The sequence below is a fragment of the Heptranchias perlo genome, chromosome 10, assembly GCF_035084215.1.
Source record: "Heptranchias perlo isolate sHepPer1 chromosome 10, sHepPer1.hap1, whole genome shotgun sequence".
NCBI classification, from domain to species: Eukaryota; Metazoa; Chordata; class Chondrichthyes; order Hexanchiformes; family Hexanchidae; genus Heptranchias; species Heptranchias perlo.
In genome coordinates, this window is record NC_090334.1 from 42,423,839 (window position 1) to 42,451,754 (window position 27,916).

The following is a 27,916-nucleotide window of genomic DNA, read 5'->3' on the forward strand; positions in this document are numbered from 1 at the left end:
TACCACAAGTCAATGCCTTCAGGATAAAAGAGGAGAAAATTGTTATAATGACATCTTTTTATAGATTTAATATTCTGAATTTTCTATTTTAATCACAAGTATTGATTTATTTGGAGGGAACTAGTTGCGAGGAATTAGTAAGAGTACAAAAGTGTGGGGAAGCTAAATATTAGCAGAGATGCAATCAATAACCCATGGCTGCTTCAGTTATAATTATGAATATGTTAATTCAACTTCGTCACATCATGCAGCTCAAAAGTCTCCTTCAAACCTGGCTATGTGACAGTACTTTCTTGCAAATAACTATCATTGTGCATTTTGTTTCATCCATGTATTGTTGGAAATCAAGCATTTGGATTTTAAAAATTTACCGAATTATTAAAGTCAAAACAACGGTCGAATACTGGAGAAGAAAGGACATTAACCTTGTGAAGATGCTCCTCCTGCTACATCAGATGCTAACTTGTCACCGCGTGGTTTATTTACTGGTAAAACGGGTGGGATATAAACGGAATCTATAGATTCCTCCGCACGATGTGGAGAAGTAACTTCACGCAACTTTTGTACCGAAATTCGGACACTGTTCCCAGTTCCACGACCCCCTTCGACCACAGTCACCGGGAACTCCATTTGCTTTCTGCTGCTTTAACCAGTTTTCTTTTCTGCAGATGAAATGTGTTCAGGGTCACCGGCGGTCAGAGAACAGTCACCCAGACCAGCCCCGCGACTCTCCGACTGCTTCCCGCTCTTCAAACAGCATTTGGCAGGAGTTTTAAAATCATAAACGGTAACTAACCGCCAGTCACTTACATTTTTTTAAAATTTCATTTCAGTCTCAGCAAGAAAAAGTTTAAACAATCCGAAAAAATACGTTAACCCTTTAACCAGTCCCGTCCGTCCCGGTTCGACGACCGTGTTTCTCAGCGGCTCGGACCGGCTTCAACGCAACCCACGCGGGGGGCGGGATTGACGCCGCGTCCAGGGGACAACGGCGTTATCAGAGTCAAAGGCGGCGGTAGAGCGGGGTTTTTATTAAATGAATAGCGGTTTAATTGAAACTCGGGTCTCCTAGTTCTCTTTGGGTCACAGGGGCTGAAGTGGGGCCGTTTTCCGTTTTTTTTTCTGTTGGAGCCGAAACTTGAATTAAAATTCAAAAAGAGCTCGAGCCGCATCCGGGTCCCACCGGACGGCAGATCCGGTGCGCACTGCCTCCAAACGAAGCGAAACTACCCTGTTATTCCAGTTGATACTTTCGATCATTTCAATTCATCCACTGGTTCTTTACGAGTCTTTTTTTTAAAAAAATCTGTTTGAACCGAAAGCTGTTCCCGAAGTTTTCTGATCAGTGATTAGTGACTGTGTTGGCGTTGGCTTATTTTATTTCGGTGATCACGGTAATAAATGTGCGAGTAGGAGCTGGGATTTACGGCGGGAAGACGGCTCTGGTAAGTCATCGCTTTGGCAGCGAATGCGGGTCCGGTGATCGCTCCGCAAATAGCGGCTCACCCGGACTGTGGCAGCCGCCAACGGTTTCGTGACAGACACTGAGGACCGGGTCTCGAGGGAAAGGGCCCGATGTGGTTTCACTGACCGTAGCCGCCCCTCAAACTACTCGTGGGGAGAACCTGGGGCTTTGGTGTCGGCGGCTCGAAGTATGTCCAGCACCGAGCTTTCTCTTTAGGGGTCAGTTTGTGTTCCCAGTAAACAGCCTCTTTCTCTGCGGTTATAAGGGAATGAAGGGCAGGTGGTATTAGGACCACTCCTTGTGTGAAGGTGGGCTGCACAGCCTGTTTTTATGTCATTCCTCATGCAGCAACAAAATGGAGCCATGTGCAGTTTTATTTGGCTCCATTACTTTCCCAACCCAAGAAGTAGAATCCAGGTAGTTGTGGGAATGACTAACTTCTTCACACCTTGCTTCCTGTAAGGACTCTACCCCTTTTTCCCAGTTTTTCTGCCTCTGTTGTATTTGCTCCCATTTTCCCTCTGGCAGTAGGTGTCAGCATTTACGGGGATGAGGCAAGGAGCAGGATGGTACTTGGGGTAGGGAGTCCTGTCCGAACACTTGGTGAGGTGGTCCGCCCACAACTTTTCTTTGTAGCTATTCACACACACACTACCACTTTTTGTTATGCTTCCTTTTATCTCCTAATATTTCTGCCATTTAACTATCTCCTATCCTCCACCCAGGCTGTTTGTAACCTTGCCTACTTCCACCTCCGTAACATTCCCCGTCTCCGCCCCTGCCTCAGCTCATCTGCTGCTGAAACCCTCATCCATGCCTTTGTTACCTCTGAGACTTGACTATTCCAATGCTCTCCTGGCTGGCCTCCCATCCTCCACCCTCCATAAACTTGAGCTCATCCAAAACTGCTGCCCATATCCTAACTCACACCAAGTCCCATTGACTTAGCACCTTTACTCGCTTACGCATATTGGCTCCCAGTCTGGGAATGCCTCGATTTTAAAATTCTCATCCTTGTTTTCAAATCCATCCATGGTTTCACCCCTCCCTATCTCTAACCACCTACAACCCTCAGATCTCTATGCTCCTCCACTTCTTGCTACTTGCGCAACCCCGATTTTAATCGCACCACCCTTGGCGGCTATGCCTTCAGCTGCCTAGACCCTAAGCTCTAGCATTCCCTCTCTAAACCTCTCTACCTCACTCTCCTCCTTCAAGGCACTCCTTAAAACCTACCTCTTCGACAAAGCTTTTGGTCACTTGTCCTAATATCTCCTTACGTGGCTCAGTGTCACATTTTGTTTGATAACACTCCTATGAAGCTCCTTAGGACGTTTTATTACCTTAAAGGCGCTATATAAATGCAGGATGATGTTCATGGAGGTCATGCTTTTTTTTCCATTTGCCTTCGGCCTTTCCCTTCTGTTTCTTTTTAAATGTAGTTCATCTGTAATATCTTCCAATCCTGGGGAATTGTCTTAGACCTAGAACATTGACTGACATCTTTCTCCACAGATGCTGCTTGACTTGCTGAGTCTGTCAAGCTTTTTCTGTTTTTGTTGTCAAATTTCCAGCATCTGCAGTTTTTTGCTTTTTGGTCCATTGCATGTTTACCTGAGATACTATAACATATTACCCTAGAATATACTTAAATGCTAGTAACCCTTATAGAAAAGTTTTGGTGCATATTTAAACCAAATATTACCATTGCAGCTTGGTGTAATTAGGGCAACCAAGATTATACTTAGCTTAAGCCATTGGAGCTATGAAGAGAGGTAGAAGAGCTGGAGATTGTTTATTCCAAAAAGAGGCTTATGGGAGATACTATTCAATATCCAAAAGCAAATCAATAAATTAAACCCCAATTGTAATTAGAGATTAGCACAAAGTCAAGAACTGGGGACAGGGGTCCAAGCTTTGTAAAAAGAGAAAGCATGCACAGTTTAGACCTAACTGCTTTATGCAAAGGGGGTGAATTTGTGGCATGAACTGCCTCGGCAGGAGTGGAGGTAAATAGTGTTGGGACAAAAAATTAAGGGTGAATTAGATCGATATTTGTGGGAGTCAGCAAATGAAAAATTAATTTTTGGGATCACCCAGATGGACTGAAAAGCCCTTCCCTTTTCCTATCTTTCTACAGCTTACCAGTTAGAATGCAAATTGTTTTGATATATAATTGGTTTAATGTATGTATATATACTGAATTATTGTTTTGTTGGCAGATACAGTAACCCTTTCCAAGGCCTAATAGCATAGCTTGTAATGGCTGCACAAATATCAGAAACAGACCAGATAAAACAGGTAATTTTCATTTAAGGCAAGTTTAATATTGAAAGGTAGTAAACACATTTGAGTGTTATTACAGAAGGCAAAGTAGGATTTAATACCATAACAATATTCCTTTTTTTTCTTCCACATGGACAGTTTAAAGAATTTCTGGGCACATACAACAAACTGACAGAGCACTGCTTTATGGATTGTGTGAAGGACTTCACAACCAGGGATGTGAAAACAGAAGAGGTATATCCTGTACAAATTGTATTTTTAATGAACCAGTTTAAATTAGTGTTTTGTGAAAGCATTGAAGAAGCATACCTTCCTAGTTTTTGATTTAAAAAGTACACAAATTAAATGCAGTCAAATATTTCCCACTTACCAGACTCTGAAGCAGATAAACTACATTTTTATTGCTAACTGTAATTCATTTAGGGTAATCCAAATGAAATGGATCTATTTTGTGAGCCATAACTGCCTCCCAAAATAATCTGAACATTATCTACAATCAGGCAGCAGTATTATGAATGTGATGCAGTGCCACTCTCAAAATAATGCATCAGCTGATGGTGAGAAGGAAAAGTGCTTCTTTCTAAAACTTTTAATTACAGTTGGAGAACAAAATTCAAAAATATTTCAAATGCTTTTTTTCCTGAATACTTATATTCACAAAGGTCAGGAATGTCAGTGCTGAAATGGAATACCTTTCCCCATTCTGCACACCATCATCATCAACCTTTCAAAGTTCAAGCATAGCAGAAGCACTTCTCTTTTCCAACATCGTGCCTTATCCCTAACCTGAGAAACTATCTTTTTTCTTTTCTGCAACCCCCAAACAGAATGAGAATTCAAACTAGAAAGTCTAATGGATAAATATCATAGAAAATCAAGAGAACATAAATGATGCTATCCATACAATTTGAATAGAAGGAAGCTCTTCTGGTGTACTGGCCAAAATTCCTCCTTCAACTAACACTGCCAAAAACATTAACAGGTCATTCATCTCATTGCTCTGTGGTTATTAAAGGGCAGAAGTAAAAGAAGTTCTGGGAGCCCACCATGAATGCAAAATGCTACATAATTCACAATCATAAAAGGTATATAACATTGAGTATATTACTTATACCAATCACTGAAAATTGATTTTTTAAAAATAGGGAATGTTAATTAAAAAGTGAGAAATTTTAATATTTTCTTGATAGTCACAAGAAATATCCAGCTGCGCACAATTAAAGATTTTTGAGCCATTACAAATCACCAGCTTTTGTTCTTTATTTGGGTAAAGCTTTACCTTCGTGACTCATAGTAGCTAAGTTTTAAAATATTAAATGTCTTCTGTATTTCACTATGAAAAGCGGCAGCGATTTCACTCGAGTTCCTATTTCTTATGTTCTTATCGGGGAGCGGGCAGGAAATTGGACATGAATTTAGATTTGAGGTTAGGATCAGATCAGCCATGATCTTATTGAATGGCGGAGCAGGCTCGAGGGGCCGATTGGCTGACTCCTGCTCCTATTTCTTATGTTCTTATGAGTCAGTTAATTAAAAATCATTGTCAGTATCTCTTGAAACATAGAATGTTGGGGTGAGGCAAAGAGGCATCAACCAAAGGCCAGGTGCCTATTTTGTGATCCACACGAGGAATAAGACAAAACAGGACAATCACCCTTGGAGGCCACTCCCATAATTAATGCAGAAGGCTTCAGAATGGAATTAGCTAAACCTTGGAAGTAGTTTTTCTCCCTCTTTGCTAGTGATTACAAAGAAACTCAAAGGGAATCAGGAGAAATATCTCCATTTCTTCTTCCCTTCACCCGAACCTGCTTTTTACTTACACTGACTTTTTCACTAGCATTAGTGAATATCCCTGTGTGGTGTTAATTTTCCTGATTTGAATTGTCCACCTGGGCATGTTGCTCAAATATCTGGTACAAACTGCCATGTACTAATGTGAATATTTGTTGTGTTTTTTTGTGTGTAAACACACACACACACACACTACATGGGGAGGGGAATGCAAAGGTTTTGTTTTACGCTGGAAATATATACAGCAAGAAGCTACACTTTCAGATTTACTATTTTTGTTTGCTATATAATTTGTTACAAACTTTTATTTTCAATGCAGGTAACCTGTTCAGAACACTGTCTACAGAAATATTTGAAGATGACCCAAAGAATATCAATGCGCTTTCAAGAATATCATATTCAACAAAATGAAGCTTTAGCAGCTAAAGCAGGACTGATTAGCCAACCTCGAATATAAAAATGGACCAATTGAGAGTCAGGGCACAAATGGAGTGTAAAACACGGTTGCACTGGTAGAAGAATGGCCACATTTTTTAATGTCCAGAATGCCAGTGCCTATTAAGATGCAACTGAAATGAACATTCTTATAATCAAGTGAAGGTAGATGGAAACAGGAATTCATTATGTCTGATGGACCAAGGCTTTTGGTTTATTTTGAAAGTGAATGGTACACTTTTGAATTAGTTTGTAAACATAACTCTACAGTAATCACTGAGGTTAGAGTTCACAATGATGATGGAATAAACTTTGTTGGAGCTGAAGACAGTGTAAACTTTTTATTCAACGTCATCTTCTACCAAATTCTGTGCATTCATACCTGCAAGAAAACGCTGATGCGGGGAGGGGGAGGGGGAAGAGAAATTAACATTTATTTTTAGAAAAGAAAATAATCAAGACTGTTGAAATTATATAATTGGTTGTACATACATTCATTTCACTTTATACTTCTGATAATGTTTAAGATATCCAGTTATAATATATTTAGAAAGTCATAAGCTCTTCGTTTTAATAATACTCTTGCTTTCAAAACAAAATTTAATTCAACACAGTGCACCAACAGCACAGTAATAAGAATGTTTACTTCAATCTTCTCACTATTTGTCAAATTTTGAAGTACCTTCCACTATAGGAATTTTTTTTTTTTATTCGTTCATGGGATGTGGGCGTCTCTGGCGAGGCCGGCATTTATTGCCCATCCCTAATTGCCCTTGAAGGTGGTGGTAAGCCGCCTTCTTGAACCGCTGCAGTCCGTATGATGAAGGTTCTCCCACAGTGCTGTTAGGAAGGGAGTTCCAGGATTTTGACCCAGCGACGATGAAGGAACGGTGATATATTTCCAAGTCAGGATGGTGTGTGACTTGGAGGGGGGACGTGCAGGTGGTGTTGTTCCCATGTACCTGCTGCTCTTGTCCTTCTAGGTGGTAGAGGTCACGGGTTTGGGAGGTGCTGTCGAAGAAGCCTTGGCGAGTTGCTGCAGTGCGTCCTGTGGATGGTACACACTGCAGCCACTGTGCGCCGGTGGTGAAGGGAGTGAATGTTTAGGGTGGTGGATGGGGTGCCAATCAAGTGGGCTGCTTTGTCCTGGATGTTGTTGAGCTTCTTGAGTGTTGTTGGAGCTGCACTCATCCAGGCAAGTGGAGAGTATTCCATCACACTCCTGACTTGTGCCTTGTAGATGGTGGAAAGGCTTTGGGGAGTCAGGAGGTGAGTCACTCGCCGCAAAATACCCAGCCTCTGACCTGCTCTTGTAGCCATAGTATTGATATGGCTGGTCCAGTTAAGCTTCTGGTCAATGGTGACCCCCAGAATGTTGATGGTGGGGGATTTGGCGATGGTAATGCCGTTGAATGTCATGGGGAGGTGGTTAGACTCTCTCTTGTTGGAGATGGTCATTGCCTGGCGCGAATGTTACTTGCCACTTATGAGCCCAAGCCTGGATGTTGTCCAGGTCTTGCTGCATGCGGGCTCGGACTGCTTTATTATCTGAGGGGTTGCGAATGGAACTGAACACTGCAATCATCAGCGAACATCCCCATTTCTGACCTTAAGATGGAGGGAAGGTCATTGATGAAGCAGCTGAAGATGGTTGGGCCTAGGACACTGCCTTGTGGAACACCTTCAGCAATGTTGGATTAAAAACTACATGACCAGTTGCATCATTACCAGCAGACTTACTAATCAAAACATTATAGCTAATAGTCATGGAGAAATCTTTAGCCTGAAGAGGGGGGAATCTTAAATACAGTCAACTCGTTTGATCATGCTAGCTACCCATATTTTCAAATGTAATTCACAATTACTTTTGTGTAGCGATTTATATTGTCTTAAGGGAGCGTTATAGAAGAACAGAAATTGTAAATATTAGTTGAACTACCAAGAGCTGTGTAATTTTTTTTACCAAATTCAATACATTTTGTACAAAAATAACCAACACATTAATACAAATTTAAAATAGACTGGATATGTGATCTTATTCCTATGAAAATCTTTTTAATATTACTTGGCGACTAATACCAGAGTAATTAGATTTGGAAATTTAAAAAGAAAATACTATTTTATTGGATACCTTAGTTAATCTGTAGGTTATCTACCATGAAACATTTTCTTTATTTTCAGACAATGATCAGACAAGCAAAATATTTAAGGAAAAAGTGAACATGTTTACTTATGCAAACAGAAATGAATATTGTCATACCTGTCTAACAGCAGGCAATCTTTGGATAAGCATTTGGAACACTGGTTGTGGTAGTGTTTGTTGGAGAACCTGTAATAGTTGCTGGGGCTGACCACACACTGACACGGCATTACTTAAATGATCAACTCCTTTCTCATAGTCACCTGAAAATCAGAAAAGCAGTAATGTAGTGGTTAAGGACATGGACTAGTAAGAGAGATTGAGAGTTCAAATCCCACTATGGCAAATTGTCAAATTGAATTCAATAGATCTGGTACCTTGTGGGCTGGTTCCAAAAAACTGCAGGATTTCAGCTGGTTCAATAATGTCCTTTAGGGAAGGAAACCTTCCACCCCTACCCAGTCTGGCCTATACATAATTGCAGTCCCACAACATGGTTTATTCTTAATGCCCTCAAGTGGGAAAACAAATCACTACAAAAACACTAACAAGCACCATCAGCACAAGGACTGCAGTGGTTCATGGAGACGGCCCACCATTCAGGACCACCTCAGGGCAACAGTGTGTACGGTAGAATAGTGGTTATGTTACTGGACTAGTAATCCAGAGGCCCAAACTAATATTCCGGAGTCATGAGTTCAAATCCTGCCACGGCAGCTGGGGAATTTGAATTCAATTAATTAAATAAAAATTTGGAATAAAAAAAACTAGTATCAGTAATGGTGGTCATGAAACTACTGGACTGTCATAAAAACCCATCTGGTTCACTAACTTCTATCAGGGAAGGAAGCCTGCCATCCTTGTCTGGGCTATGTGACTCCAGACCCACAGCAATGTGGTCGATTCTTAATCGCCCAATGAAATGAACTAGCAAGCCACTCAGTTGTTCAAGAAGGCGGCTCACCACCACCTTCTCTAAGGGCAATATGGGATGGGCAATAAATGCTGGCTCTGCCAGTGACGCCCACATCCCACGAACAAATAAAAAAATGTGGCCTTGCCAGCTTTGCCAACAACCTGAGTAATTTCTTAAAAATCAGGCTATATTTCATTAATTATTTTGTGGAACAACAATCAAGACAAAAACTACTTTTTTTGCCTCTCATCACATTCCTAAAGACACTGACTCTCATTCTCCAGTAACTCATCCTTCAGAAGCAAGCCTTACCTTGGGTGTTGGAAGTATTCAACCATGCAAGCCTTCACAGCTTAATCAGATCCTACCTGATCTGATCTCCACATTTCAGCAGGGATTGCAGGAGCAGGAACCCCCAGCCTAGAAATGGAGTACAACCGCAGTGCCTTTTCTAACCGCTCCTTGGCTCAAATTGAATACGTCGGCACAAATAAGTGATGAAACCTTGTACCTTCCTTATCTACACGGTGCAACACACCAGACACTGCATTTACCTACCAAGCTTCAGATTTGTTTTGAGTTTACCATGGCCTTAATTTATATGGAAACTACAAATGTTAATGATAATAGGCACAGAAACATGGTTAACCAAAGGCATGGCTCTCAGCATCAGTTCCTCCCATCCTCTTTACAAGTTGGCGTCTTGTTTATCAAGAAGCAGAAAATTGTAATGGACCTGTTAGCCAGCCAAATCAGTTTCAACTAAAGCCAATTGGCTGTAATTATTCTAAACTCAAGCTACATATTTAATACTAGATTATCTGCTCCGGCGTTGCTCACAAGCTCTGACCAGGAATGGAGCCAAAGGATTTGGGGCAGATCTCCAAGAAACCTAATTAAACACTTCTGACACCATGAGTTCACTCAGCCAGAGGGTTGGCACTTCGTTGGACATGGAGGTCTGTGTTGTTGGTTGACAGAGCAGGGGGAGAAGACATTTTCATTTTCCTATTTCAAAACCAGCTGCTGGGCCTTCTACATGGGCACCGTGCATTGTGTTCAGCAGTTCTTCTCAGCACACAAGTGCGTGTCTCTCAATCAGGTACTGGAGGCAGCTGGATATGATTACAACAATTGCCTTATTCAGCCACACATAGTTTAACTGAGTCCAGACCAGCACTGTCAGCTAGAATACCAGATAAAGAAATAATCACATTCAGAAAATAAGAGATTTTCCCAGTAATCCAAAAGAAACAGAAATAAAATAAAAATGTACATTTATGTGATCTGCATTACATAAAGCACACAAACCATGTTATTGCCACTTAGACCAAGCAACATTTTTTTCTTGCAATTTGAAAGATATACACACTAGTATATCTCCCATAGCACTGCTTACTGTGTATCAGAGGATGTGGTAATTCATGACGGCTAAAATGTTACAGGAAGTACATTTGACACAGGGTCCAACAGAAGATGGGGAGCAGTGCATGGGTTGGTGATGAAGAACATTTGAACAATTTTTTTTGGAGGGGTCCCACCTACAGTTATCGGGAATGGGAGCCGCACAAGTTGCAGCAGAGACTGGGGGAGGGGGGAGCGAAGAGACAGATGGGGAGCCCAATACTGGACTAAAGGAGCAGGGAAGAACCATGACATAATTTTTTTTTAAAAGACCAGAATGGGCCTATGGCCAAACGCCAGTGGTGAAATTGAGCGGGAATGAAAGTCCAGCAGCAGCACAGGGAAGAGGAATGGGCAAGGTGGAGGCCCCAATTCATCCAGGTTCTGAATTTTACCATTTTTACTGAGCCCCGATTTGTACAGCAATTAGGGTGTCATAACATTCGCTGAAAAGCGAGCAAAAGCAGAACACTTAATTGCACTACAAATCCTTACCATAGCACTGCCTACATACATAACTGATGCTGATCCACTTTTAAAATGGATTTTGCCAATGAGAGCCTGACATAGGATTTTTCAATGCATTTTGGAACAGAATGTTGTGACTCCTTCACTATTTAAATATATAATTGACATATCCATATTATGTTAAATATCTTATGTCTGCACACTTCCTATCTGTGCTATTTGACTTCCTGCTGTCATATTTTTTCTGTCAACTGTTTCCATTGTAAATATTCCCATGTCCACATTTATAATGGAAAACACTACATAAATTAATCACTCTACACACTCCAGCTGCTGGATTCCCACAACTCTCTCAAAATGCTTCGAGACTCGGCCCCCAACATACAACGTCAGTACCATGCCTTCCCAAATGCTCAGATGTGGTCACCAGTGATGCTGCTGCCTCTAACCAGGTCACTCACCTAAGTCACGATGCTGTTGCCATAATCTGATGCTCGAGTCCCTGCCTACTGCCACCTCTAGCTTGGCTACTTGCCTGAGCCCAACACTGCTGCCTCTCACTGTCCTTAGTTGCAGAAGCAGATAGAGGTAAAAATACAAGCATAACAAAGGGAAAGAGAAAAAGTAAAACAGCAGAGAGGGCAGATAGAAATGAATGCAGAGACAGAAGTGAAGGTGGATAAAGAAGCACAGAAGTGAAGGAGAGAAAGGGAGAAGAGAGACTTAACAAAAGGTGGAGGGAGGGAGGGAGAGAGACACTTACTAAAGTGAAGGTAGAGAGCACAATTTAGGATGCATTTACAGTACAAATTGTTATAAACTAGGTAGCCAGTTGGTAAAGGATAGAATACTAGAGCATGGTCTTCAGTTGCTTCCAAGCCTTTATTCACAGATCAACACAACCCACACCCTAGATAAGCTCTCTTATAAATGGATGCAAGAGTCCCCAATTGATATGCATCACCTGAATACAATTAACACTAATTGATATAAATCACATGGATAAAATTAACATAACTTTGGTGTCTGCAAAATCTGGTCTGATTATCAAAGAAATATGTAATGAGTAATAACATCCAAAGTTTACCTCTTGCCAGCAATTCTTCTCCCAACTGGACCTCTTCAAGAAAGAACTTCTGTACTGCTTCAACATCTTTCAGGTCAGGTAACTGAATTTACAACAAGTCAATGAGAAACTTATGTCACAACAGTCTTCAATTCCAACATTTACTTTAAACTCACGATGGGGATTCATTGTTATAATAAATCTACAATCTATATTTTACTCTGATCATTATTCATGAATATAACATGATAATTTAGTACCAATTTTGCCTTATATAGCTTGGCCCTGCAATATAATCTATTAACTACAGGTCACTATTTTGCAGCGACAGCTTGCTAAACCCTGCTATTGATTTGAGTACATCAAAGGCTGACACTTACGTGCAGTACCACAGGAATGCTGCATTATCAAAGGTGCAGTCTTTCAGATGAGACATTAAACTCCTAATACCAAAGGTAACATAAGAAATAGGAGCAGGAGCAGGAGCAGGCCATACGGCCCCTCGAACCTGCTCCGCCATTCAATCAGATCATGGCTGATCATCTACCTCAACTCCACTTTCCCGCCCGATCCCCATATCCCTTGATTCCCCTAGAGTACAAAAATCTATCTATCTCAGCCTTAAATATAGTCAACAACTCAGCATCCACAGCACTCTGGGGTAGAAAATTCCAAAGATTCACAACCCTCCGAGTGAAGAAATTCCTCCTCATCTCAGTCTTAAATGGCCGACCCCTTATCCTGAGACTATGCCCTCTAGTTCTAGACTCTCCAGCCAGGGGAACAACCTCTCAGCATCTACCCGGTCAAGCCTCCTCAGAATCTTCTATGTTTCAATGAGATCACCTCTCATTCTTCTAAACTCCAGAGAGTATAGGCCCATTTTACTCAACCTCTCCTCATAGTACAACCTTCTCATCCCAGGAATCAATCTAGTGAACCTTCATTGCACCGCTTCTAAAGGCAACTATATCCTTCCTTAAGTAAGGTGACCAAAACTGTATGCAATACTCCAGGTGAGGTTTCACCAAAGCCCTGCACAATTGTATTCCAACCCCCTTGCAATAAAGATCATCGTGCCATTTGCTTTCCTAATTGCCTGCTATACCTACATGCTAACTTTTTGTGTTTCTTGTACCAAGACATCCAAGTCTCTCTGGACACTAACACTTAATAGTCTTACCATTTAAAAAATATTTTGTTTTTCAATTCTTCCTACCAAAGTGAATAACCTCACATTTCCCCACATTATACTCCATCTGCCACCTTCTTGCCCACTCACTTAACCTGTCTATATCCCTTTGCGGACTCTGTGTCCTCCTCATAGCTTACTTTCCCACCTAGCTTTGTATCGTCTGCAAACTTGGATACATTACACTCGGTGCCTTCATCCAAGTCATTAATATAGAATATACTATATCCACTGGGTCCCCTTTATCTACTCTGCTAGTTACATCCTCATAATACTCTAATAGATTTGTCAAACACGATTTCCCTTTCATAAAACCATGTTGACTTTGCGAAATCATATTATGATTTTCCAAGTGCCCTGTTACCACTTCCTTAATAATGGATTCCAGCATTTTCCCGACGAGTGATGTCACGCTAACTGGCCTACAGTTCCCTGTTTTCTCTCTCCATCCTTTCTTGAATAGCGGGGTAACATTTGCTACCTTCCAATCCCCTGGGACCTTTCTAAAATCTGGGGAATTTTGGAAGATCATAACCAATGCGTCCACTATCTCTGCAGCCACCTCTTTTAGAACCCTTGGCTGTAGGCCATCAAGACCAGGGGATTTATCGGCTTTTAGTCCCATTAGTTTCTCAAGTACTTTTTCTCTACTGATAATTACTTTAAGTTCCTCACTCCCATTAGCACCTTGGTACCCCACTATTTCTGGTATGCTTTTTGTGTCTTCTACTGTGAAGACAGATACAAAATATTTAACGTATCTGCCATTTCCTTATTCCTCATTATCATTTCTCCTGTTTCAGCCTCTAGGGGACCAACATTTACTTTTGCTACTCTCTTCCTTTTTACATACTTGTAGATGTTCCTACAATCTGTTTTTATATTTCTTGCTAGTTTACTTTCATATTCTATTTTCTCCCTTTTTATCAATTTTTTGGTCGTCCTTTGCTGGTTTCTAAAACCATGTACAAAGGAAAGTCTATCCTCTTTTTGTGCATAGATTCAACAAACGAGTGAACCCACCATAGAACGTATCTGGCAATCTCTAGCAAGCTTTGTGGCCCCTTTGTGGGCTTGTCATGCCCTCAGATAATTATATTCTGCCATTACAGTAACTTCTTTTTCCACTACAATGACTGTTCCCTAATGAACATTTTATAATCACAGTCTGCCGTTCTTCGGGTTTATACATCATCAATCACCACAAAAGGTCATTGACTGTACGTGTTGTCTCATTTTATTGCATTTCTTCACCTCTACCTCTTCCTCCTGCCCCCAGGGATCCACACACTCTAGCTCAGGACCCCATCTTTTTAATATTTTTTCAACCATCTCCATCCTCCCCGCACTTTCCAAGATCACCTCATCCATGAAACGCAGCTCCTGCTCCCTCGATCCCCTCAACTCCCTTTTCTGGCTCTCTGCTGGCTGACACTGCCAATGATTCTCTTTTCTCTGGCACCATCCCTCTTCCCCTCAAAATCACTATTATCGCCCCTTCCTCAAAGAACTCACCGTTGGCACATCCATCCTCTCCAAATAACACATCTACAAACTCCCTTTCCTTTCTAAGGTCCTCGAACATGTTGTCGTCTCTCAAATCTGTACCTACGTCTCCCAAAACTCCTTGTTCAAATGTCCCCAGTTCAGTATCTCCCCTTCTCACAGCACCAAAACAGCTCTAGCCAAAGTTATGAATGTCATCCTCCATAACTGCGAGTCTGACATCCAGACCTGAATGAATCACAACTTCTTCCAGCTCTACATCAGGAAGACGGAAGCCATCATCTTTGGCTCCAGCACAAACTCCTGAGTTTTAATCTCCATATCCTCCTCATCACCAAGGCCACTTACTTTCACCTGCACAACACTGCCCGCCACCAACCCCAATGCAGACTGTCACTAAAATCCTCATCATCTCCTCACTCTACTCTAACTGTACCCTTGGTAGTCTTCCATCCACTACTCCCCAGAAACTCCAACTTGTCCAAAATTCTGACGCATGTATCACATCCTGCCCACTTGACCATTGCACCCCACGTTCTCCTTGATCTACATTGGCTTCCTGACCCCAACACATTTAATACAGTGCTGAGGAGGCAATATTTTTGTATTTCCCTTCTGAACACTCTGTTCCTCTGACTCTGGCCTTATGTACATTCCCCTCTCCCTCATCATTAGTGGCAGAAGCTTCAGTCATCTCATTCCTACACTTTGGAACCTCCTCCCTAAACATCTCTGCCTCTGCACCTCCCTCCAGTTTTAAAAATCGCAAAACCCATTTTTCTACCTAATTTTCATTCACCCCTAATCTCTTCCTTTCCAGCTCAGTGTCCATTTTCTTAGCACTTATTTGTGAAGTGCTTTGAGGCATTTTTATATTAAAGGTGCTATACAAATTCAAGTCATAATCGTTGTTATAGCTAGTCAATTTCATATAATGCTGTGTGAGGAATTGTTTTTAATAGATCCAATAATTATTCTGTATTATCTGTCACATATATTTTATGATTTCTTGTTGAGATTTAAATTGAGTATATTTTCTTATTCTTAAATAAAAAGTTATTTAAAACAGGCAAGCACAGCATACCAATCCCTCATAGTAAGCAGAGTGGATATAGAATTAATAGATACCCAATATCCGAAATCATTAACTGAAATGATAATGACATAACTGGGAATAGCAGTATATAGTGAGAACAAAAGTGGACCCAACACACTCCTGGGCTACTTCACTTCCAAACCAAAGAAATGCCTCCTAACCCCAACCCTTTGCATCCTATTTGTCAACTAACTTTCTCTCCATGCTGCTACATTTCCTGTTATAACCATATGCTTGAATTTTTTAATAGGTCTCCTGTGAGACACCTTATCAAACACCTTCTGAAAATCTATACACTACATATCTGGTGCATTCTCTTGATCTATTCAATAAGTTACTTCTTCAAGAAACTATTAAATTTGTCAAACATGACTTGCCTTCAGAGTTGGTACATTGGCTACCCCAGCACAACTGCATATCTAAACAGCATTGCCAAATCATGGTGAGAGCCTCTGTGTTTCTCCTCTGTCTTCCTTCAACAGTCTAGGGTGCATGCCATCAGAGCCCAGTGACTTATGAATCTCAAGTTCTGTTATTTTTTCAGAACCAATTATCTTCAACAATTGTTCCATATTTTCCTCTAGTACATCGATATTTGCACTATCATTTATAAAAACACCGAAGCAAAATATTTAATTTAATGTCTACACCATGCCTTCATCGTTCACATTCACCCTTTCCTCTTCATCCTTGAGCAGTCCTACCCTCTAACTATTCTTTTGCTATTAATATGCTTATAAAAGTCCTTACTATTTCCTTTTATATTATCTGCTAGCCTTTTTTCATATTCCCTTTCAGCCCTTCAAATCTTGCTTTTCACCTCACACAACACTATATTCCTCATGATTTTCTTTAGTATTGTTAGCCCTAATTTTAGCATATGCCCCCCTTTGTAGTTTCAGTTTAGTTTTAACCGCTCTATTTATCCACAGAAATCAATTCTTTGATGTACCTCCTTTTTGCCTTATAGGAATATATTTATTCATCTCATTGTTGAAGATTTCCCACTGCTGATGGTTGTCTGGTTTGCTAACTTTCCTATCTACTTAATTTGGATCAGATCTCTTCTTATCGTACTGAACTTTACTTTTTTCCAGTCCAGTGCCATTATCTTTGACTTTTCATTATCCTTTTCTATTCTTACATTGAACCTAACTATTTTGTTGTCACAGTTTCACAATTGTTCTCACAGTTTCACATCATTTTTTTGACCCAATTCATTTCCCAGAACAAAACCAATCAATGCTTCTTTCGTTATTGGACTAAAAAAGTACTAATTTAGAAAGCAGTCTAGGATGCACTCTATCTTCGTATAGTTAAGGCCACCTAATATTAATGCACTGTTGTTCTTACATACCTCTCCCTCTGACATCTTCAATGTTTGGTCCCTTATAATGCACGAGAAATGTACCATTTCCCTTCTTGTTCTTTGCTCTATCCAAATGGATTTTGTCTTATTACAACCCCTAGAACATCCTTACTCTAGTGCTATGATAGAATCCTTTCCTAGTCCCTAGTCCTGTCCAATCCAAAGACATGCCTCTGTTAGAGCTACTACAACAGTTTTATGCAAAATGGTAATACCCATCGTTTCTTATGTTCTGTTACAAATACACTGCAATTACCACAACTAAGCTGTTGGGGCTTTATTTTGACTCTTAATGAAATATCAGAACAGAGAGTATCAGGATGAGAAAAGATCAGTTAGTGTATTTCTGCTCCCTATCATTTAGGTTCACATACAGGGGACCTTTCTCTCCAGCCCTGGCAACAAGTCATTAATCCTATTCACTACTGAATCAGGAATCTGTTCATTTGTTTTATGATTTCTTCAAATTGATCAAATGTTAACTTCCAAACATAAAATAATTACTAATTTTAGTAAGGTTAATAATTTCAAAAACTTGAATCACATTTCCCCTCTTTCATTTATTCCAATGAGAGCAGATTTAGCTCCATTAGACTCTCTTAGCCCATCAACTTAAGATCCGGTACCAAATTCACCCTTTTGAATAACTAAATATGGTAATAAAATGGACATTGTAATCCTATGGATGATCTTACCAATGGATTTTGGAAAGTATTATTCTTTGGATTTGTGCACTCTCAACATTTTATTTGCCTTGGCAACTGATGTCATAAAATATACCAATACAACATGTTTTAAAATAGATCTTTTCACCCAGTTTTTTTCCCTTCTTTCCTGAAGGCAGTGACACATTGGATTATTCCCAGACACCAGCAGTCCTCCAGTACTTCAGGCAGTCGATCATTCTTAATGTATAAATGTAGACAGAAAGTGTCAGCTTGCTATTAATATATGGACTGCACCACAGTTCAGCCTAAGCTTGCCCTCATCCATGTACTGTCCTGCAGGTATCATTGGATAGTGAGGAGGAGCAAGAACAATAGTTGATTCTTCCCCCCGCCCCCACTTTCTAACCAAAGGACAGTGAAGCTAATTTCAGCAGGTTCTGACGACTAAGTTACCTGATTTCACCTAAAGGCAGAGACCAGGGATTGAATCTGGAAACCTTCCTGGTCCACATGCCTGCTTCCTCCACAACTTTCAAGGATTTACAGAAGTATAATGCTGCACATCACTCTGAGCAGTAGGTCTTACCTTGCCAATACAATCATTTCCTTTATCTTGTTGTTGCTGTTTTCTTCTTCCTATAAATTTTGAGAGTCAGAATAGCCACTTAAAATCCTGGAAATAAACAATGTAAAATGAAATCTAATTTCTGAATTTAGAAGCAGAACATACAGAGTTAAGATCAAATTAAAGGCACTGACTTACCAAACCAGTAGAGAGCCAGGGATGTAAGTTATGTATATATTTATATTCATTCAATGGAAAAAATTAAAAATCAACTGTGATCATTTACATCAGTGGATAATTATACCTATCAATTACAGCATCACTAACTCATTTTATGTACTTCAAAGCTCAAGACTAAGCTCAAAGTAAGCTCTAATAAGATTGAGGAACTTAAAGTAATTAATATTGGTTAAAAAAAGTATTGGAGAAATTAATGGGACTAAAAGCCGACAAAAGGGGTTGCTGCAGAGATAGTGGATACATTGGTTGTGATCTTCCAAACTTCCCTCGATTCTGGAACGGTCCCAGTGGATTGGAAGGTAGCAAATCTAACACCACTATTCAAGAAAGGAGGGAGAGAGAAAACAGAGAACTACAGGCTACTTAGCCTGAATTCAGTCGTCAGGAAAATGCTGGAATTCATTATTAAGGAAGTGGTAATAGGGCACTTAGAAAATAATAATATGATGGGCAGAGTCAACACGGTTTTATGAAAGGGAAATTGTGTTTGACAAATCTATTAGAGTTTTATAAGGATGTAACTAACAGGGTAGATAAAGGGAAACCAGTGGGTGTAGTATATTTGGATTTTCAAAAGGCATTCGATAAGGTGCCACACAAAAGGTTGTTACACAAGATAAAGGCTCATGGGATTGGGGGTAATATATTAGCATGGATAGAGGATTGGTTAACAGACAGAAAACAGAGTAGGAATAAATGGGTCTGCAAAGGGATATAGACAGGTTAAGTGAGTGGGCAAGAAGGTGGCAGATGGAGTATAATGTGGGGAAATGTGAGGTTATTCACGGTTAAAAAAAAATAGAAAAACAAAATATTTTTTAAATGGTGAGAAACTATTAAATGTTGGTGTTCAGAGAGATTTCGGTGTCCTTGTATACGAAACACAGCAAGCAATTAGGAAGGCAAATGGTATGCTGGCCTTCATTGCAAGAGGGTTGGAGTACAAGAGTAAGGAAGTTTTGCTACAGTTGTACAGGACTTCTTGAGACCACACCTGGAGTACCATGTACAGTTTTGGTCTCCTTACTGAAGGAAGGATATACTGGACTTAGAGGCGGTGCAACAAAGGTTCACTAGATTAATTACTGGGATGAGAGGATTGTCCTATGAGGAAAGATTGAGTAAAATGGGCCTACATTCTCTGGAGTTCAGAAGAATGAGAGGGGATCTTGTTGAAATGTATAAAATTCTTAGAGGGCTTGACAGGGTAGATGTTGAGAGGCTGTTTTCCCTGGTTGGAGAGTCTAGAACTAGGGAGCATAGTCTCAGGATAAGGGGTCGGCCATTTAGGACTGAAATGAGGAGGAATTTCTGCACTCAGAGGGAGGTGACTCTTTGGAATTCCCTAACCCATAGGGCTGTGGCTGCTCAGTCGTTGAGCATATTCAAGGCTGAGATAGATAGATTTTTGGACTCCAAGGGAATCAAGGGATTATGGGGATCGGGCAGGAAAGTGGAATTGAGGTCGAAGATCAACCATGATCATAGTGAATGGCAGAGCTGACTCGAGGGGTCGTATGGCCTACTCCTACTCCTATATCTTATATTCTTACGTTCAAACCTATTCTTTTCCCACGTAATAAATTTTGAACCTTGAGATCTTTTCTTAGTATCGTTCTAAAACTCTGGTCAGGGAATAATTATAGCACAGCCAGCAGGACAATATTCAACCTATCTCTGTAAAGATAGGTATTTATCATCCAAATAACCTTGTATTTCATAATTAGAAATAAAATGTTGCTTTTTGGCCTCAGCAGTGGTTCAAAACAACCCCAAATTTTTTTTTTCAAATGATCATTAAAATTTTACTACATGGTCAGCTAAAAGCACAATGTTTCATAGTAGTAAAATGATTAAATTATATGCACTTTGCCCTTAAACAAACATACATTATTCTGATGCCTGTTGGAGGCTATGAAGTTTCATTTCACATTGTAATCAGAGCTGAAACAGCTTATGTTTCCTTACATCAGACAAGTATTCATTTAATATGCAGCCAAGTGGAAAGTTAGATCTTAGTTAAATGTCAAATAAATCTGGTAGAAAAAAAATCAAGTAAGTCTAGCACCATTTCAGCTGTTGTAGTCTTTGATTATCTGGAATTTACAATTATTAATTCACTATTACTAATTGTTTTGACATGTAATTTCACTTTAAAAAGTTAAATTGTGGCTTTTAACAATAATCATTTACACAGAACTCGTGGGTACATGCATTAAACTTGCACCAAAATGTACATCTGAAAGTGACATGCTTACAAAAGTAGGGATATCACTCCTCTTCTTTCCATTATGAGAAACAAAACCCAGATCTCAAATTCTGAGAGATAAATTCATAGAACTTCCTCTGACCTATCGAATGAAATCCAATTAAACCCATTTTAGTGCCCCTCCTTCCTTGCTACTGACAATAATCCACAAAATAGCAATGGTTGTGGTATGCTCCAAAAAAATGCCTGTTTTGTGATAATAAAACTATGGTGCTTCCACAAAACATACTTGATTTACTTTAGAGAAAGTCAAAAAGTGTAACCAGCATACCACAAGTGCTCATTCTCAATGTACAGTTTATAATGTGGGCTTAATAGCTTTTAAACTGAATCCTGCAGCTGAATAACTAAAAATTAATAAAAAGCTATTAAAATTATGAGTTGTCTTGTCTCCTATTAAAACTTCAGTGTTGATATAACCCAGTCGTACTGTATGTTGCTATGTGACAGTAGTAGGTTGCACATTCTCATCCACAACTGCCAACCGTGAGCAGTCTGGGAGGAGGAGTGAACGGAGGAGAAAATGGCAACTGGAGAAGATAGGGAGAAAACAGAAGTTACCAAGTCACTCTCTGACTGTCTGATCAAACAAACAATCTGAAGTTAGTATCTTGAGAGTAAAACAACTTGTACACCTTCTGAACTAGGGAATAAAACAGCATGGGGGAAGAGAGAAGAACTTCAAAAGTAGAGAAATGGGACAGGAAGGGAATTTAGCTTTTATTTGTAAAAATAAATAACTCTAAAATGTTGGAAGAGTTGAACATTGAACATATTACTCAAAAATTGTTTTGATGTGCCTTCCTTTACTTAGCGGAGCTGCTCCACTCGTTTCTTCATGTATACAGATCATTCAGAGATATATAATCAGAGTAGTTATGTTCTGATTCAATCTGTAATTTAACACTACTATAATAAAGTTGACCAAAAGTCAATATTTAAAAACTACAACTACATCTGAAATAAAGGCCATTCTACCGAATCATCCTGTGGAACTTTTTCCTTTTTAGCTTAGTCTTGTAGCCATGTGATCACTACAGTTACCATTTTCAGCCATTCGCATCCTACTAGCTGATAGTTTAATTATCTCATTGAAGAACACTAAAAGCAAGAGAATCGGAACTCATCGAAACATCCTTAACAACTAAATGTTCCAAAACTCAATTTCAAATTTGATATGCATCGCCATGGCAGCAGATTGCTCAGTTGTCGGGTGCAGAGTAAAACAATCATTGTATCCCAAATGTTATGGATTGGTGTCAAGAGATTTTGGATGCCTCTTCCCTGAATGAGGACATTTTAGCATCAAGACAGAGTGGACTTATTCTGTGAAAATTAGGGTGATTTCTTAAGTGAATTTGGACATGTGGGGTCCTCTAAAACCGTGGTTCACTTTTCTCCACTAATGAAAATAATAGATGGAGACAATATGCGTTGCCAAATAGAATCCAGGGAATAGACATCTCCCCCCTCCTTCACCTGGGTGTGGGGAGTGCTGTTAGGATTAAAGGCAGTAACCTCTACAGCTCATCCGAAGTATAGAGAAAAGCAGAGTGGAAAGAAAGACTGGTCCAATCTTGAAAATCATCTACTCTTAATGAAGGGAAGATATGTCCTTGTCTAAGGATGTAGAAACATTTCACAGTAACCATGCAAGTAGTATTCTGTATATATTTCTCCTTGCATTCTTTTCTCTTTGCTGCTTTGGATGTTACTTAAATCTAGAGAAACTATTGCAATATAGTTGATCAGAAGAGAACACAAGAAAAATTTTTAGACTTAAGAGTAAGGAAACTGGTGGTATTCTCTTCAACAAAATGAAGAATAGGAGCAAATGCAGTTCAGCTTTCTGCTTTATATCCCCTAGGTAAACACAAGAAAAACTAACTCATGCTGAGTGATCCTTCAGCCATCCAGAACATAAGAAATAGGAACAGGAGTAGGCCACACGGTCCCTCAAGCCTGCTTCGTCATTCAATAAGATCATGGCTGATCTTCAACCTCAATTCCACTTTCCCACCACCCTTGGTTCCCTTAGAGTCCAAAAATCTATCGATCTCAGTCTTGAATATACTCAACGACTGAGCATCCACAGCCCTCTGGGGTAAGAATTCCAAAGATTCACAACCCTGAGTGAAGAAATTCCTCCTCATCTCAGTCCTAAATCGCCCACCCCTTATCTTAAGACTATGCCCCCCAGTTCTAGACTCTCCAGCTAGCGGAATCCGCCTCTCCGCATCTATTTTGTCAAGCCCTCTCAAAATTTTATATGTTTCAATGAGATTACATCTCATTCTTCTAAACTCCAGAGAATATAGGCCCATTCTTCTCAATCTCTCCTTCAAGGACAACCCTCTCATCCCAGGAATCAATCTAGTGAACCTTCGTTACCCCACCTCTAAGGCGAGTATATCCTTCCTTAGGTAAGGAAACCAAAATGTACACAGTACTCCAGATGCGGTCCCACCAAAACCCTGTACAATTGTAGCAAGACTTCCTTACTCTTGTACTCCAACCCCCTTGCAATAAAGGCCAACATACCATTTGCCTTCCTATTGCTTGTAGATGATTTTTGCATGTTAATTTTCTGTGTTTCATGTACAAGAACACCAACATTTAATAGTTTCTCACCATTTAAAAAAAAATTCTGTTTTTCTATTCTTCCTACCAAAATGATTAACCTCACATTTCCCCACATTATACTCCATCTGCCACCTTCCTGCTCACTCTCTTCACCTGTCTATGTCCCTTTTTCAGACTCTGTGTCCTCCTTACAGCTTACTTTCCCACCAAGCTTTGTATTATCAGCAAACTTGGATACATTACACTCAGTCCCTTCATCTAAGTCATTAATATAGATTGTAAATAGCTGAGGCCCAAGCACTGATCCTTGCGGCACCCCACTAGTTACAGCATGCCGACCTGAAAATTACCCGTTTATTCCTACTCTCTGTTTTCTGTCCATTAACCAATCCTCTATCCATGCTAATATATTACCCCAACCCAATAAGCCCTTATCTTGTGTAACACCTTATCAAATACTTTTTAAAAATATATAAAACCATACACCCATTGTCATGTGATCGCACTTTGTAATCGTACATTTAAAGAATTTTTTAAAATTTTAAAATGCAACAAAAGGTGTACGTTGAGCAGAAATCTGTGAACTCCTTGAAATTAATAATCATAAAACATATAATGTGGAATGATAAAATTCTGAATGCAAATCCAAACCATCCATGCTAACTAATCATCTGAAATCAACAAAAAACAGTAACTTTGAATTACTATCTTTCAGGACTATGAACAGAACACACTGAACATCCCCATCAGGAGGCTAAAAACAGTGACATTTCCCAATTAAAGATTACTAAAGTAATCATTTGTTCGGTGTATATGAACGATTTTGCCAGTCACCTAGTGCATCGCCCAATGTGCTATTTAGCCATACAGACTAGAAATGTCCCAGGTTCGCCTGGTTTGTGCTGAGTTAGGTCATTCCAGCCAGGAATCTAGGATACTAGGGATTCCTGTTAAAGTGTGTGTTCTACCTCACCACCACCACTCTCAACTCCTCCACTACCTCTGTGTTGTCAAGACTACTTGTCAGACATCCAGTCCTGAATGATCCACAATTTCCTCCAATTAAACATTAAAAAGACCAAAGCCATTGTCTTGGCCCCCACCACAAAATCTGTTCCCAAGCCACTGTCTGAGGCTGAACCAGACCATTCGCAACCTTGGTGTCCTATATGACCCTGAGCTGAGCTTCCGACCCCATATCCTCTCTATCACAAAGACTGCCTAATTTCACCTCCATAACAATGCCCAGCTCCACCCGCCTCAGCTCATCTGCAACTGAAAACCCTCATCTGTGCTTTTGTTATCTCAAGGCTATTCCAATGCTCTTCTGGCCGGCCTCCCATCTCTCACCTGTCATAAACGAGCTCATTCAAAACTCTGCTGCATGTATCTTAACCCACACCAAGTCCCGCTCACCCATCATCCCTGAACTTGTTCACCTACATTGGCTACCGGTCCACCAATGCCTCGATTTTACTAATCCTACTAATTCTAATCCTCATGTTCAAACCCCTCCATGGCTTCACCCCTATCTCTAACCTTCTCCAGCTCTACAACCCTCCAAGAAGTGGGAGGAGACTCGTGTGGAGCATAAACACCTGCATGGATCAGTTGGGCCGAATGGCCTGTTTTTCTATGTAAGAACTCTGCATTCCTCCAGCCTGGCCTCGTGTGCATTCCCCGTTCCCTTTGCCCCACCATTGGTGGCCGTGCCTTCAGCCGTCTAGGCCCTAAGTACTGAAATTTGACCAAGCTTTGAGTACCCTTCCTAATATCTCCTACTTTGGCTCAGTGTTAATTTTTGTCTAATTACCCTCTCGTGAAGCCCCTTGGGACATTTTCCTATGTTAAAGGCGCTATATAAACGCACGTTGTTGTTGAGTATATGGTGGGTAATGACAGTGTCCGTATGCGGCTTGGGATTAACCGTGATGCCTCCCACTCAAACAGCCTCGTAACACTCACTGGTACTAAAGGACTTCCAACACATACCACAAATGAAGAAAAGAGAGAAATTGGGAGAAATATGGGTAAGAATACATCAGGCAAAAAAAAAATCCTACTTTAACCATAGAGCCATAAACATGAAATATTCCTAGTAAACAGAAAATATCAATATTATTATTCACCTTAAAAGGTTTTACCACAACTATTTAATTATGAGGTTGCCCATGCCACATTTTTCAAATACTGCCCAACAAATTCACATACTTTGTAACAGATTTGTTCCAAAATTAACTGTTCCTACTCTCACAGAAGATACAGAAAATTTGAGATTTTTAAAAATTAGCTTAGAAAAGAATTGAGCATCACTCAGAATTGTTTTTTTTCTGATATTTACTTTACTCTGAAAAATATTTCAACTGACAACCTATTCTATAATTTCTAGTTTGAAATTTAGCAATCATGTCCCAGGCCCAACCTCAGCCCACCACTTGTCACTGTAGTTGCACTAGTATTCTGGATTCTGACTATAACAAAGGGGTTCTAAATTCCTAGCAGCAGAAAGTCATCACCCTGCCCTACTTCATTACTGAACACAGGAGGGCACTTATAGCAAACCACATTAACATTTTTCAGATTAATTGTTCTTTTGCAATCTGCATTCTGCAGTGGCCCGTTAGAATCGCCTGTTTTATGGAATGAGATGCAGTCAGATTGAATTTAATTCCCTTCGGAATGTACACTAACACATTCCACTAACGAACTTACAGCTACCTCCAACTCATCCAAATTCTCTAAAATCTTACGTATTTTGGTGAAATTTTACACACTCTATGGGCAGATTATCATCTGTTTTAATTAAGATGCACTGATTTAATAACATCATTGATCGTTGGGCTGTGTTGCCCCCTTGCAATACACACTAGCACCACAGTTATTCTACTCAACAAATCCTTACTTTAACATAATTTTAGAACCAGCCGAAACTCACGTTATTACGCAGATTGTGCTGCAAGGAAGATGCTTTTATTCCACGTTCTTTAGAGCAGCTGCACTCTCCTGTAATTTAGCAGGTTCATCCATGCTGGGAAATCAAGTTTGAGGGAACGAGGACAAGACCCCGAGGGGTGTCTGTTACCATAAACTAAATTTACTCCTGTAATTGGGCATGTCTCAGCAGTCGCCATCCTAAAATATAATGTTGTTGAATGTTGGGTAACAGAATACAACCAGCTGACTGTAAACCTCCAGCTCTACAAACATCCATTTGTCGCTGGTAATTGTGAGGCGGTGGGAGGGGCCCGAGAAACACTTACTTTCGCGCAACTTTACTCTGAAGTCGGGAGCGCTTCTTCTTTTTCTGTCAAAATATATACAATAACCGATGAAGGCCGCTCCAAAGACCCCTGCCACAATGGCTCCCGTCTTACCAACCAGCAACATTCCGGCCTGGTATCACCTCCAGCTACCGTTCCGCAACCGACCCGGAAGTTCAACCCGGTACTCTGACCTCATGACCCCCACCTCCTGGCAATAAGTGTGACGGTTAGAGCGCCCAGTCGCAGCCATCTTTCTGACTGGAACAAAAAGGATAATTAGGAAGGAGGAAGGCCATTCAGCCCACCTCGCTTCATCCGTCCAGACAGATCCCAACGCCTTCCCCATTGCCGCTTCCAATTGTTGCAGCTGAGGCCCTCAGCACAGGCTAGCAGAAGCATAGCTCCACTTTAAGCAGCAAAATAATATGCTATGTATAACACTCCTGTTGCTATAAAACAGGGGTTACCATGAGCATCACTACTAAGATCTGGGCAATTTTCAAAAATACATATTCATTTCAATGGATCTCTTTTTCCTCAAACACCAGCAATTTCAAAAAAGACCTAGAAGCTTTGCCCTACTAAGTGGTCAGTTTTGCAGATGATTCCAAACTAGAGCAGCAGTTGAATTTGAGCACATGACTTGGGAATAACAAAATATGTAAGTGGGTAAAATAAAGGCAGATGAAACTTAGTACAGGCAAATGTAAAACACTGCACATGGGGGAGAAAAAAAAAGTGGGTGACATGGGTTTTCAGAAAATGGTATTGAAACAGCCATGGATCAATTTGAAATAGATCTAGGGATTTTAATGGACTCAACACTTAACATGCTCAATCCATACAGAGCAACAATTAGGAGGGATAATGCATCACAGTCACAGTCACAAAGAATATTGTTTTGTAACTTTAATTATTGCCGTTTCCATAATGTGACAGGCAGAAAGCTGATTGAAGAGATTCAAACATGGTGTTTTGGGAAAGGAGGGGCACGAATTTGGGAGGCGACAACACATTCAAAAACTTGGAAGAAAAAGGAAGGTTTGAAATAGGGCAAGGACAAGGAGGTTGAGGGTGGGTTTCTTCAGGGGGATGATGGCGTTGGTTTTGAAAGGGAGGGGTAATACCTGTGAGAGGGAACCACTTACAATGTCAGCTAGCACAGGGGCCAAGTTGGTGGTCAGCAGTTTC

At 40.3% G+C, this 27,916-nt stretch overlaps 3 protein-coding genes across 8 annotated transcripts in view; 1 reads left to right on the forward strand and 2 right to left on the reverse strand.

Moving 5' to 3' along the window:
- Positions 1 to 1,194, reverse strand: part of kiaa0586 (KIAA0586 ortholog) — a 419,966-nt gene extending 418,772 nt beyond the window's left edge. For 2 of the 3 annotated variants that reach the window (XM_067991527.1, XM_067991528.1), the window contains exon 1: positions 426 to 1,194. In XM_067991527.1, the coding sequence (XP_067847628.1) occupies positions 426 to 630 (205 nt within the window). In that variant the 5' untranslated portion in view covers positions 631 to 1,194. The remainder of the gene's footprint in view (positions 1 to 425) is intronic. The other variant, XM_067991529.1, reaches the window with a different exon arrangement.
- On the forward strand, positions 319 to 6,306 carry timm9 (translocase of inner mitochondrial membrane 9 homolog). 4 transcript variants are annotated; one of them, XM_067991535.1, is made up of 4 exons: positions 319 to 787; positions 3,688 to 3,766; positions 3,890 to 3,985; positions 5,865 to 6,306. In XM_067991535.1, the coding sequence occupies exons 2-4, from the start codon at positions 3,728 to 3,730 to the stop codon at positions 6,000 to 6,002; spliced, it is 273 nt and encodes a 90-aa protein (XP_067847636.1). In that variant the 5' UTR covers positions 319 to 787; positions 3,688 to 3,727; the 3' UTR covers positions 6,003 to 6,306. The 4 variants fall into 4 exon arrangements, with proteins under 4 accessions (XP_067847636.1, XP_067847637.1, XP_067847634.1 ...); XM_067991536.1 differs by lacking the exon at positions 319 to 787 and adding an exon at positions 1,323 to 1,445; XM_067991533.1 differs by lacking the exon at positions 319 to 787 and adding an exon at positions 1,452 to 1,683.
- Positions 3,771 to 26,898, reverse strand: LOC137326440 (mitochondrial import receptor subunit TOM20 homolog). The gene is made up of 5 exons (XM_067991531.1): positions 26,723 to 26,898; positions 18,392 to 18,441; positions 11,996 to 12,077; positions 8,241 to 8,383; positions 3,771 to 6,375 (listed from the first exon to the last, which is right to left on the reverse strand). Exons 1-5 carry the CDS (start codon positions 26,847 to 26,849, stop codon positions 6,322 to 6,324), a joined length of 456 nt encoding a protein of 151 aa, XP_067847632.1. The 5' UTR covers positions 26,850 to 26,898; the 3' UTR covers positions 3,771 to 6,321.
- Positions 26,899 to 27,916: the final 1,018 nt, after the last annotated feature.

Excerpts from the sequence above, each read along its gene's own strand:
- LOC137326440 (XM_067991531.1), bottom strand. The coding sequence starts at position 26,849 with ATGTTGCTGGTTGGTAAGACGGGAGCCATTGTGGCAGGGGTCTTTGGA. Across the intron at positions 8,384-11,995 it reads AGAAGAATTGCTGGCAAGAG|GTGACTATGAGAAAGGAGTT; the intron begins GTAAACTTTGGA and ends TCTGATTTTCAG. Across the intron at positions 6,376-8,240 it reads GATTGCCTGCTGTTAGACAG|CGTTTTCTTGCAGGTATGAA; the intron begins GTATGACAATAT and ends TCCCCGCATCAG.
- timm9 (XM_067991535.1), top strand. The coding sequence starts at position 3,728 with ATGGCTGCACAAATATCAGAAACAGACCAGATAAAACAG. Across the intron at positions 3,767-3,889 it reads AAACAGACCAGATAAAACAG|TTTAAAGAATTTCTGGGCAC; the intron begins GTAATTTTCATT and ends CCACATGGACAG. Across the intron at positions 3,986-5,864 it reads GGGATGTGAAAACAGAAGAG|GTAACCTGTTCAGAACACTG; the intron begins GTATATCCTGTA and ends TTTTCAATGCAG.